At 42.9% G+C, this 13,597-nt stretch overlaps 1 protein-coding gene across 1 annotated transcript in view; it reads right to left on the minus strand.

The window, feature by feature from the left end:
* LOC111271735 (matrix metalloproteinase-20) overlaps positions 1-6,366 on the minus strand; it is a 44,597-nt gene extending 38,231 nt beyond the window's left edge. Inside the window, exons 1-2 of the mRNA XM_022852709.2 lie at positions 5,779-6,366; positions 5,522-5,647 (exon numbers count right to left, since the gene is read on the minus strand). Of these exons, the coding sequence (XP_022708444.1) occupies positions 5,522-5,641 (120 nt within the window). The 5' untranslated portion in view covers positions 5,642-5,647; positions 5,779-6,366. The remainder of the gene's footprint in view (positions 1-5,521; positions 5,648-5,778) is intronic.
* Positions 6,367-13,597: the final 7,231 nt, after the last annotated feature.

Raw genomic sequence — 13,597 nt, forward strand, 5'->3', positions numbered from 1 at the left:
TCCTACTTCTGAGGTGTCTCACCCTGTCTGCTAACCCTGTCTCGTAGTTCGGTCCTGGCATGCGCTAACCTTGTTCAGTTCCATTGACCGTGCCCAGTAACACACGCTATAACCCAAAGTACCAGCTCTCAGTTTCCTTTCTCGTACTCCGCCACTATTAGTCCTGTGCGGGATTTCTGCCTTCGCTTGGCGAAACTATAGCCTTTTCCAGCTTTCCCATATGTTCTAATTATCGACCGATTAGATGGGCGCATCAACCATTGGCCCGTGCAAGGCAGGGAATGACGATGCTATCGAGAACTGAAGCGGCAGGATCGAATGTATAGCACTCCATATGCATCGATGCAGCCATGTCCAAGATATAGCCAGGCTTACGAACTGACGGCCTAACTGGCTGCTGCCACACGCAAAAAACGACTAGACGTACTGCGGTTTGCACGAAGCAACAACCAACCCAAGTTGCCATATCCTTACAAGGTCATCAAGCCTGAGACACTTATTTTGAAAGGTCGCTAGGAGCTGTAGAGGTCGCGCTAAGTAAACGTTCCACTTCCTACACAGTAGAAAATGCGGATATGAGAATATCTGTATTAATGTGAGGAGTCTACAAATACTACTATTCGTTCCTTCAGGTGTATTATAGTACTTTGGACCTTCTTCGGTTTTGACAAACGCACGTAAGTAAGGTAGATTGAGAGCCTTTAATTTGCAATTCTAATTACTCTATTACTGACCGCTGGTAACGGCCGACGTTTCTCGTTCTTTTCTTTTTTACATGTAACAACTACATCATTGGTTAAGGACTCTCAGAATGTTTTTTTTTTTTAGGTTTTACCATGAGCTGCAGTGCTATCCAGCGTTCTGCTTGGCTAACGTGCGTAACTGTTGCTATCAGCCGCTGCGAAGAGCTCAAGTGTTTCACGGTCAGCTGAACTACTTCACAGAATCGTAGGAAAGATGTAGATGATTTAGCGGAGTCAGCTTGGCGAACTTACGCGAAAGCAATGATTAAAGAGACAAGGCAGTATGATCAACGATAGAACAAAGCCGATCGAAAACGATAAGGAGTCCTCTTTGGTCGCGGCTGGAGATATTTTTTACAGACGAAGCACACTTACGATAACTAATTAATGCAAGTATCCTTAAATTCGATCGACTGGCAGCATGTTATCTCGTCTGAGCAGACTTATAACATACACAGATGAGGCCTGCGAGCGAAAGCGGGGCCCACAACCTTCAGTTGAAGATTCTACATACTTTAAAGGATAGATCTGTGTAGTTCCTTCAGCACACGATGCGGCAAGTCTCGTAACCCGTCGGTTTATTGGTGATAACATACGAAATGCTGACTTAATTGGTTCTATCCCCAAACTGCTCGTTTTTCTGCCTGAAAAATACTTATTGTTAGTGCAGGACTTCAAAAACGTTGTTTCAAATTGGAGATGTAGATGAAGGCCCATTTAGTGACTTGTAGTATTACAAAAATGTTACAACATTGTATAACTGATGGCATATAGATGATTAGATACTCTTATTCAGTCTTCATAATGCCATTTGGCTACACGCGTACAGGGCTTCAAGGGATACCATCCTATTTATTTCTGTATTAAACAGCAATTTCCTGTAATGAGTTTCCTTTAACCGGCAACTTTTTAAAAGTAAGCGTTGAAAATGATGCGGTGTTGACAAAGGACATTTCATATCAATGCTCTGTTATTTTCCTCACAAAATTCTAATTATGCCTTAATGGGATTTTCCAATTCGGAAAGAATTCCGTCTATCAAGTGAGGCTCACGGCAACTCTTTTCGCAAGTGAAAACACTGGTTCTTTCCGGAGTAAGCAACAGAGGTCTGAACAACGACAGCAGGGCTTAGTGCTATTCAATAACTGTCAATAGCAGATCCCTGATGACTTGGATACGAAGGACTCGTCGTACAAAAATGCCAGTCATAAATTGTAACGTATTGCGGTCCGTATCAGTCTGAAGGTGCCGTTGCGTATCTAGATGTTCACGTTTACTTCGGTTGTTGTCGTATGCAGAAAGCAATTATAGATTCAGTTGGAATCACACACAAATCTTTGATCACACGCATCATTTTTAATTGAAATATCCCATAAAGACAATGCTTGGCAACATATTGTGAAAACTGAAAACATAATATATGCCCACAGAGGTAACCTTTGCTACCTGTGACATAGAGCAAAAATAGAACTTAAGGAATGAAATGTTAACCACTATAGTGCGTATATAGAAGTTGATATGAATTTGCCAGAGTAATGGTTATGTTGTATATTGCAAGCTGTTTGTTGGCTATATTTGGATTCATCTCCGAAACTTATCTGTTCCATTTATTATAGATTTGCTGACGATACGATGGTGGAAGTTATTAACTTCAACTATTTCTGATACGTTTCGTGGCCGCTGAACGGCACGCCTTCTCTCTGGCTCTTCAGTCATTATTCGCTATGATTCGTTTTGCTAGGCTGCTGTAAGCGAATCCAATGGATTTCGCAGCTCAATAGCATTAGAACCAGTTGAATTGAAACGAGGCGAAGTACTTTCACTTACATTTTTTACAAGCGCCCTAACAGCTTCTAAATGATCATATACCTACCATTTGCTTTCTCGAGGTAAATCGATCATGGAATATACTTGCTTTCCAGTTGGCCTTTCTAGGGCATCGAAAGCCCCGTGATTACATGTACTTAAATTTGAGGCATAGGCGGATTGAAACCAACATTGAATATCTGTTCGCTTAATCCGCGAAGTAATGAGGCACGCCGACGTAGTCGGATGTTATCAACAGCCTGCGTGTTTTCGATCGGTGCATCAATGGCCCATAAGTCTCTTGAGAAACTCGAGATAGCGGGATGCTTTCATTGCTTCATTTTCATCACTGTCGCCCAAACCTACTTAACACTGCCACAGAGCTCAATTTCCCTCTACGGCGACGCATTCGTCCCCCCTGGTCCGTTTACGGCTAACAGTGGAGATTGACAGAAGCACACGGTCGCCATAGACGAGACGAGGTTCAAAGTCATCACGGGCTTTTGTCAATTAACTGTCGAATACACCACTCGAATTTCCCATCGGCCTGGAGTCACTTCACGGAAGTATCATTTTTTATTCAGCGTTCACATTTTCAAGACCCAAAAAATAATTCCGTAATAGGTTACATATGAAATGGTAGTTCTGGCCAAGAGAGCCCTTGGACTCTTAGCTTTGCTTCTGTGAAGAACCCCTCAATCTAGGCAATGCATGCTATTCTTGCAGGTATCGATACCTAATGACTTCTTCGCCAGACTTCAACAACCCAATCTCCGTTCTTCAAATGTCTGCGTTGTTTACTGTGCTCTCGTTTCGTCTTTCTATCTAATATCTTCACCAATCTTCAATGAATTTCGGCAACGCCGTTACTTCGAGGATCAAACGTTTGACCACTGTGCGTTGATTTTTTTTTCTAAACCTACTTCACCAATTTCTATTCGCAGATTTCTCAAAGACAGCATTTTGCCAGCTAGACATCGTCCTCTAATGGCGCGTAGTTCAAAAGTTACTCGACTTCAAAGCCCGCTGGATTCACCTAGAACTCCATATCGTTTACTATGTCGCAACAATGGGCTCGTATTGTGCCATATGAAATCAATACTAAAGGCGGGCAATCGTATTATAGGGGATCACACTCGTTTCGCACGAATCGATCGTACAGGTTGACATGAAACATTCAGTAGGCATAACGCGCAGCCCCACAAAGTGATCATTGTAAAAGATATGATATTTCTTAGCAGAAAAATTGCCAATCGGACGTGAAATCGAACAACACACAAATACGCACAGTCTGGCTTCGAAGAAATCTACAGCCGTGCAAGTCTGAAACGTTCTACATCTAGCCTTGATCTACGGGTATCCAATATTTACGCAAGCGTTGCGTAACGTATCTGCTGTTTCTAAAACTTAGCCAAATCAAGCTACTAATCTATATACAAAACCATGCGTCATGCACGCTTCGATGACCTCTCCTATTTGTTCATTTCATTCGTCTTTGAAAAACGTTAGAGTTCATTATTGAGGTTATTGTCAGCCATGATGGTAATAGTAGTAGCTGAAGACAAGCAGATCGAATTGGCGACCTATGTTTTGTTCTTGAGAGCTGCGGCAGACACAGCACTGATAACGGTACACCGTGACGAGGGACGTTCAGAAAAGAAAACCATACGAATGGAAGCGCCAGATTGACAGGAGAATATCCCGGTTACTGCTATCGCTGCTATGTCATTCCGGAACGCCTCGTTCGTTCCATGGATCCCTTCCATTTTCTTCAAACAAAGCCCCACCGTTATCTAGCACGGTTTCTCTATTTGCCTTTCTTGCAGTTCCTTATCTTAGCTGAGTACTGTAAACTTCATACGCCAACAGCGAAACTGTACAAATAGCAAAGTTATCGTAGTAAGGATATCAAGTTCACCGATCGTCATTTGTACGAGGCTTTTGAAAAAAAAAATGGCCTCAGAGCGTAAAGTGCAAAAAATTTAAGAACAACTTTAAATGCTACTACAACGACCTTTTATCTGGGCAAATGTGAACGCTAATGGACAATACATCCGGAAGAAGAGAAACATATTGGAAAGCCATTTTAATCAAAAATTGCGACTGAATCGGCCTTTCGCTACAACCTACACTTTACAATGTAAGGGTCAATGGCTGGCGTATGCGAAATCTCTCCCGAAAAAGAGGACCTAAACTGGCCCACAAACACATCAAATAGACTGCCTTGAAGGCAAAGAGAGTTATTAATCATTAAATGAAACTCGAACAGCGCGAGACGTTTAGAATCAAACTACCCTCAGTCCGACTGTCCTGTAGAATCCAATACGTTCCCGCACGAAAGACACGCATAGAACTAGTGGCAACACGTAAATCGCTAGCGAAAATCGAGTGGCGTAGTTTTTCGGCACGATAAAAGGTTCTGAGGTAGTGGTTTCCTCAGATACATCTGACAGAATAGAAGTTTGAATTCGTACTTTTTTAGGTCGAGCTTTGTTGGAACGCTACGTTTTAGCATAGTTGTAAAGGGATCGCTGTGGTAGCACCAACTGTTGCTACCTCGCTTCTTTCAGTGCAATAATCATCTCAACGATTTAGTTGCATACGTACAGATATTAATAGATATTACCGCCGATGTGCGTATGTTTGGTAAAATTCTGGACGGGTACACACCTCAGTACACAGAAAAAAAAAAAACAATATGGCGAATGTTACGCTTGACAAAATATTTTCACTGGCCGGTTACCACAAACGACCTGTTTTTTGCGGAATCTGATTATTCATTGGAACCATCCACTGACAAAGCGTTAATTTATAGAGTCTGTTTCCGCTTAGATTTCCTTCGACACGTTTCACATGTATCGATTCGCAGGGTGTTCGTGTCTGTCTATCTATCTACATATATATCTATACGTATCGATCGGACAAATCAGAAGAACGCACGAACCAACTAGGCTGTGCACTTACTTACTTACCATTGCGTTCGTTTCTGACATAAACGGATTGTTTTCTGGAGCCATGATATTCGCGCGAAGCAGGCCGGTCAGTACGCTCAAGCCAACGGCTTGCACCGCACCGTTGTGATACATCCTCATAAGTTGCTAAAAATGCAAATTACTTGAATAATAGATAATTTTCTATGAGATCATTCATCCATCGAGTTCTTATCAATCCGTCATGGTCCTCGTGTCCGTAGTACACGCAACGGCCGAAACAAGCATTTTACACTTACAGAGTTCTTGCAGTCTTTTTCGCTTTGTCCAATTTCCTTAGAAACAATTGAATTGATCAATTCAAGACTCTTGTCAGTGTAATACGTTGATGCGAAGGAGATATGGCGAGAGACGGCTTGTGGCGGCTATCTAATTGGGATGGAAATGAAAGCCTTAGTGCAATTTCGAACTGAGCATGGCGTACATTCTCTTATTCCTTGCTAGCTGCACGGCATTACTGGAACTATTTATCCGCTTGTCATCGTAGAGCTGCCCGTTTGCTTGCTCAGCCTGTCACAACATCTCTGGCGATGAGAGCAAATCACCGATGGCATTAATAGACAGCAAACAGAGACCAACTGATCACGATCTTCATTTTCCCGTAGTCACAGTTGTGTGCTATCTCTGTGTCCGTTGTTCGCAACCGTTTTGCTCTGTGCTCGGATAGCGCGTCTTTGTCTATGTGACCAGCACCAGTTGCACTTCAGTAGAAGCACTCATTTCTTTTTTTCTGGCTCCGCTGGGCACGCTATGGTTTTGTAGAGCCCCCAATGCTCACTTACTCACTCGCTCATTACTTGCGCCGGCAGCGGGATTCAGCACGAGGACTAATACAAGAACGATGGCAACAGCGGCGGCTGTGGAAACCTCCGCTGCGGCGAGAGTGTCCGTCATTCGTCGCAATGGCGGCGAGGCGTCGCTGGAGCGGAGGCACACAAATACCGTCGTTGCCGCTGCGCGGGTCCGCAGGATACACGGCTGCTGACAGCCAAAGCTAGAAGCAGCAGTAGTAGTGAGTCTGTCATCATCAGCGCAACTGTGGCTGGTTCCCTGTCCAGCCAGTTAGTTTACCCTTGCCTACTACATCTGTGGCAGCATAGGCGACAGTTACCGTTGTCGCTAGCTAGTTTCGTGTGCTACTGTGGCGCCGATATCAAGCGTGTAGCAGCGTGCCGTATCGTACCACTCGGGCCTACGACGAACACTCCTGCCATCGATGGTTCATTGATGATCGAACACGCTGCATGACATTGATTCTCATTCATTGAGAACACGGCTACAACTGACACCTAACCAAATGACCAATAGGCGCTCAGACAACAAGTGCGCGTACTGCGTCACAGGCGACGTGAAATCGCCGATAAAATTCTATCTTCTCAGTTTCACTCCCGTCGACGGCGCACAACGTAAATACACAGTGCGTACATTTACGTCGCGCGCCGAAACTGGCCTCGTAGTATATGTATGTAATCTGTCAAAGGTCACGCACGTATAACCTAAACTTTTGTTGTGGATTACCAAAAGAAACATTTTTCGAAATATGGCCTCCTTGTTTCCTCTCTCTGACGCGATCCCTGTCGCTCTATATATCATTTCCGATACCGCCGACGTAAGGGAGGGCGCAAAATACTATTGTACGTCGTTGACGAACTAGGTTGACGTAGAGGCAAGTTATTGGCAACAAACGTGGCCTAAGAGTGATCCTCTTCCTAAGAAGAATCTCTCAGTAAACGCTAAAAAACTGGTTGAGAAACTCTAGATGCGATTTTCATCTGCTGTTCGATAAGTTAGATGTGTCAGCTGTAAAACGACGAGGCAGGACGGAAAATAAACGTTTCGGGTCGTGTAATTGAACCACACAAATCGTGCTTATAGCCGTCGCTTAGTTGGCCCTTTTCGTTGGGACAATGTACTTAGTGTCGTCAACCCCTTTGTTTGTTTCCCTTATTTTACGCAAACGGTTCCCTAAATTTCAGATCGATTTATCAGCGTCTAAAATGCCGTATTCATTCGAGCAGTAACTAGATAATTTTATCGAGAATTACTAACTACACGTGAAGACGTAATACCTCGAGTAATAGTACCGTTTGTGATTCACAACTAGTACAAATGCTGGCAAGTAGATTGAGCTCGTTCCCAAGCTACGATCAGTGTCTGTCAATGATTATTCTCTATGCTTTTTTTTTTTCTTTTTTTTTTTATTATCAACCAAACAGACACATTTTAGATTCTCAATTCGAGCCTAGCAAACAACTAAAGGATAGGTTCATCGTATTTAAAGATTTCACAATGTACGCGTATAGGAAACAAAAATCAACATATCTTTGAAATTCCAACCTTCTCCCCTGTATAGCTAGCTACCTAATATGTGGCCTGATGGATCTCGAGCCGTCTGATCAATTCTATCCGCTATTTCCAACAGTGCAATTTGTCACTCACTCGTACTATTCTCGGCCTACCAGCCTTCTAGAGTAAATTTGACGGACCAAGTCATTCATTCCGTCAAACTGACAAGTACAAATCGGGTCTTTTCTGGCCAGTGCCTAAAGTACAAACATCTATTGGGTCACCGTGTAGACGTCGCAATTGCCCTTTTTGCTGCCGCGGCCATCACCAGCTCGTCATACGTGGCTGGCTCTTCTTTCTCTCCGCGGGCAGTTTCTCTTCGAGTTGTACAGAAATGCTCTACAACGGGGGAACAATGCCGAATATTATATAATCAGCTATAGAATAAGGCCGCTATTCAGTCGTCATTCAATTGAGGTGCTGTGATGCGGCTTCAAAACTACGCAACATGAGAGTCAACTTCAGTTGAGCAGCTGCTACTGTCGCTGTTACTGCTTCAGGCCAGCTCGGACATTTCACTTGATGACTCTTGCATCTTTTGCAGAGCAACAAACGGGAAAGCTCATCCACTACTATGCTAGTACCGCTACGAATTACAGACATGAATGACACATGCTGCCACTGCTATAGTATCGAAGAGGAGAAATAATTTAAAGCGAGAAGTCAATAAAGTTTGGGGCGCAGTCCAGCGCCGACGGATTGTTATTACCACTCTACGACAGTTGCCGGAACGGATTTGTTATCTGGGGTTGACTGAGTGCCTTGCGATGTTGCCATGCTTGATCCCTATCTTAATACAGGGTATCAGTGTACGTTCATTGACGTTTTCTGTACTCCGTTCTCGATTCATTGTTCGTGCACTCGTTGCGAATATCATTTGCGGGGCCGCCAGCAGCTCAACACCTCACTGTCCTTATCATGAACGGTCTATGACATGTAATTGATGGTTCTATCAGGCCGATCTTAACGAATGGATCTAATGTTACAACTCACTTAGGCGACAAGCGTTTGCCGTGGATCATTTTGTTGGTCGGACGTTCTGAATCTCGCTTCTATCGAGGTTCTATCTATAGGTTACTAATAATGCACAAATAGGTCTGTCTAGTAGCCCTATTTGTAATAACAACGAATGAAACTATAAATGACAACGATATGCACAACACGCACAGAGTCTCCTATTCTACAGTTCACGCTTCTACCTCACTATCGTCATAAGCACTACGACCACCCTATCGGCTGCATCGTTTCGGCCGAAGTGACCTGGCTTAACGAAGGTGTGGTTTCATTCTTTTTTGTTTACCTAACCGATCTTAGACCCTGCGACCATCGTCGTCAGCACGAACGATTTTCCTAGCAAAGACATTGTCATAGGACGACACTGCACCAACATACAGGCCCTATCTAACTCAATCCTGATTCAGGGACAGAGAAATGAGAGAAGTCCATCGTTAAAGGTCTTGTAAATTGCGCAGATCTACGTCCGTTTGTGTGCGTTTTGGCCCCGAGCCGAGTTGCTGGCTGTGTTTGCTGTAACTCTTATTTTTCTTTCATCTCAGGGTGGAGTAACAAAGCAACTCATGGATTGGCAGTAATGTTGTTCTCGACATGTCCAATTTGGTGCGGCCATAGCGTAGCAAGCGCAGAACGCACTTGGCTGCCAATATCGTTGCCACTACATGACCGCGTCGGTCGCCGTCCCCGTTGCGGCATCGATAATACCGCTACAACTGTTACATTAGCTAGCTGTTAGTCGCTCCTTCCTGTTCGCTTTTACTTGCTTGTGTGCTCCATCTTTCCCTCTTTTGTTGCCTGTTTCAACACTTTTATCTCACTCGACGATTTCTCCCATCAGCTTGCGCATTTTCTGCGCTTGTCTTCTTTCTGCTTTTTATTTTTCTACTTCGGAACAGCGGCTCTGAGGAAGATGATCGACTGACACCATTTTCTACTTTCCAGCGAAAAGTGGCTTTTTTGCGTGTGAAGTGTGCATGTGTGTCTATGAGCGTTTATATATGTATGTACTGAGAAGGAGTTTTACGAGCTATAAGCACAAAGCCAGTCATATTCGACATCTATCTATAAAAGATAGCCCTCTAGCTTCATCTAGGAAGACAACTCGCTCTCAGCCGTCACTTTATAACGTCAATATATATATAGTGTGTTACCAAGCTAGCCCTGTGTAGTTTATCTACCAAACAGTAATACTGACGGACAATGATGCGACGTCTGAGTTCCATTTTCGGGCGGTCCCAGTCTCCAGCTCCCTCTTGGTCGATATGACCGTTTTTTCAGAGAGAGAATACATCGTCCTAGTTCAGTGGCTATAGCAGATAGTGGCTGAAGAAAAAGGAAGCTGTGTGCGAACCAGGCAGGGTAATCATTCATCATGAAGAGTTTCAAAATGATGATTATGATCGATGAAAAACCCCGAAGGGATCATCGGTCCGTAGTTTGTTTGAGCGTTTGTTGTACATGTAGCTGCATGTATTAGTGTACATGTCTAACGTGTTTGCTCGTAGAAGTACCTCAACCTTGTTCCCGCAATGAATGGCTTTTTTTTTAGTTCTCCCTCCTACGTTTGGCTGTTCTTGATGACTTTCACTTTGTTTTGACGGCCATTATTACGCTTTTCCTTATACTGCTCGATTTGTAGGTCCGTCGTTCGTTATCTGCGTCTGTAAAATGTCTCAGCGACTCTTTTGCCGCCCCTACATGTCGGGACTAGTCACCAAAATGGCGGTGGGATGGGGCACTTGATTAAGACGTTAATCGTATGAGACGTAGACGACATTACACAGGTCTCATTAACACTATATTTGTTGTTGTCGTTCTTATTGCTGTTACTTCTATTCTCATTATTGATGGTGTGGTAATGCTCTTGTTAATTTTTGGGTAAAGGGGCGCGTACACTCTGTATACTGTTTAGAAGGATACATTTTATGTATGCTTGCATGAATATCTGTTCGTTGGAGGACGAGCATCGTGCGTGACGATTGACGACGATTTAGTGTCGAGCTAATTAACGGAAAAACACCCCAAACCAAGGATGATTATGGTAAAAAATTCAGTGCAGCCCAGTGTCAAGCTGGTCATTTGACGGGCTCGTCCACTACGGCTTGGATTGAGACGTCCTGCTTCGCCCTTGACAGGCCACAGACGTTTCGATAATAGCTCTTTCTTAACCGCTTATATTAGATGAGCTAGATGATTTTGTCATTAATCTGAAAAAGTAGTATCGAATAAACGCAACGGGTCTACATGACTCATCCCGTAGTGGCAATTTTTTTTTGTATATATATATATATGTGACTAACAAGGATCCACGCACATGTGTGTAAATCGTGTCGTAGCATCGGCCATGAGTGTTGCTATCGAGAAATTTTTAGCACAATGCCCCACCCTACGTATCTGCTAATATTTTTTGGTTAGATCAGATATTTGGAAGGATCGTTATTGTGGTCCGTAGTATTAACGTTTCTATGCATCATAGGTTACTACTCTGCATTCGATTATATACCATATGAGCTTATAGTAAATCAATTGCATTGTAGTATAGAATTGCAAGTATAAAGTTCATCGTAACTGTTTCTCTGTACAGTGCGGTGCACGTCCTTTATTCTACATGCAGCCGTCATTGCAGTCTAAACATTGGCGAGCTTCGTGTCACATTGCATCAGCTGACTCATCATTGCTTTTTTCGTTCAAAGTTTCATTCGCTGGTCCTGTTCTAAAAGTGTCCGTACCACTTGACCGCTTTGATTGTCAACTCACCAGGCAGAAAGGAAGCGGATGAACGGACTTCCATGGTAAGCTGACATGGCACTTCAACCCCTCGTTTGCAGAAGCAAGCTTTAGGAAAGTAGCTACAGACAAATCCTCAAGACACCCACGATTTAGTCTATGAACTGTTGTAGATTAACAACGTACGTACGTACGTACGCACGCACGCACGCACGCTCACACTCAGCTTTAATACTGCGTGAATGAATAGACGTTCGTATGGGTCATCAGCGTGCCTTGACCAATACGATCAAATTCCAGTATTCGCTGTAAAAAATAGGTTCATCCATAGGGCTGAAGAATACGGAAATGACTCATAGGCTAACTCTATCTCGAAGTTGTTCTGGTAAAATTCTTTAGATTAGGGTGGTTCAGTGTCAATGTTCGATGTAAAAAGAAACCGTAGAATTCGCATAACGGATGCGTCTATTAAATAGGACATTGTTTAGACGTCTCAAATAGGATAGCTATGGAAGTGAAAAGGCTTACGTGTAGCTTTGGTAAAGTAGTTTAGTACACACCTTAGTTCGCGGTACCCGTTTTATCTTTGATTTATAATGATTTAATTTGACATTGGTTTGTTAATATGGCCGTAGCTTAAACTAGTGTTTAAATAAAGATTCACTTAATTGCATTTATTCAGGTGCGGTTGACCCGAAATCCTGGCCCTATTATCTATTTGTTAAGACGTATTCGCGCAAAAAGCAACTTCCAGACTGGGCGTAGATAATTTCAGGTTCGGTTTGATTCAAGCTAAATTACCATGGCCCACTGCGATTCAAATGGCCTATAATACTGATTCGGTTACCGCGACTACTTGATATCAATGATCCCGTCACCTTGCTTCAACTACCTCACTTTTTTTTTTTTTTTTTGTCAAAATTAAGTCCTCACTATTCTTCTGTCCTCTACGATCGTCGAAATAATGGAACACTTCTCAACCGTTACCTCAAATGCACCTTTCCACCGCTTATATGTAAACTAGAAAAAGAAACTCAATTTTTTCAAAACCAGTTTTAAGCCTATCTTACTGGGCTCCTGCGACGTACAAACAATTTTCGAAAGCGTTGTGAATTAACATTATTGTTTTTCTTTGTAAAGTATCCAATTGGATTAACGTTACGAATACTTTAGGTTAACATCCACACAAGTGGGTCACAAGTTGGCCCACACAAGTGGGTATAGCCCACTAGGCTTTTATCACTTTGCTAGAACAGGCAAACAAAAATATTTGGTGATATATCAATAGGTTAAAGAATAATGCTATTATTTCTACTATCGACGCGATGTTTTAGATAGAGAAGTGCTGATGATAATGAGGGTTTCTTAAGACGATTCCTCGACGCCAAGCTTTTTACAGTTTCGCAGTGATGCTCGAACTGTGGAAAACGCTATAATTATACTCACTTTATCTTGCTTTACGTATCACGTTCATTATGCTGGACTGGCACTCAGCCAAAACTCGACGCTGCGATTTTATACAATTTAGCTGTTATTTTTCTTTTGAATGGCGTCTGTGGTGCTCTGGGGGAATGTCCAGAAAAGTGCTGAATTTCCAATTTGTTCGATACACACGTAATTACACGACAGAGGTAAGCACCGTTACCGATTATTTGGAGTTTAGGGCCTTGGACAGATGAAAGGCCATGCATCTAACGTGTCAAAGGTCATCATAGTGCGCCTATTTTTGGCCAACGTAATCTAAGACAAAATGCCATTTCTTCTTTTTCTAATTTAATGTACCATTAAAGACTCGAAAAATGTATCACGCTGTTGGCTGTTTCTTTTTTCATTTCTGTACAGGATCACGGAGTATCGATTTATCACTCAAAGCTTATAGCTTCTATTTGTATGCATTGCTGGCCTTACGTCGATAAACTCCACCGGTCCAGCGAGTCAACGAAATTCCCTGGACATTGGATAAGGCTTTCA

This window comes from Varroa jacobsoni, unplaced genomic scaffold, assembly GCF_002532875.2.
Source record: "Varroa jacobsoni isolate VJ856 unplaced genomic scaffold, vjacob_1.0 contig00941, whole genome shotgun sequence".
NCBI classification, from domain to species: domain Eukaryota; kingdom Metazoa; phylum Arthropoda; class Arachnida; order Mesostigmata; family Varroidae; genus Varroa; species Varroa jacobsoni.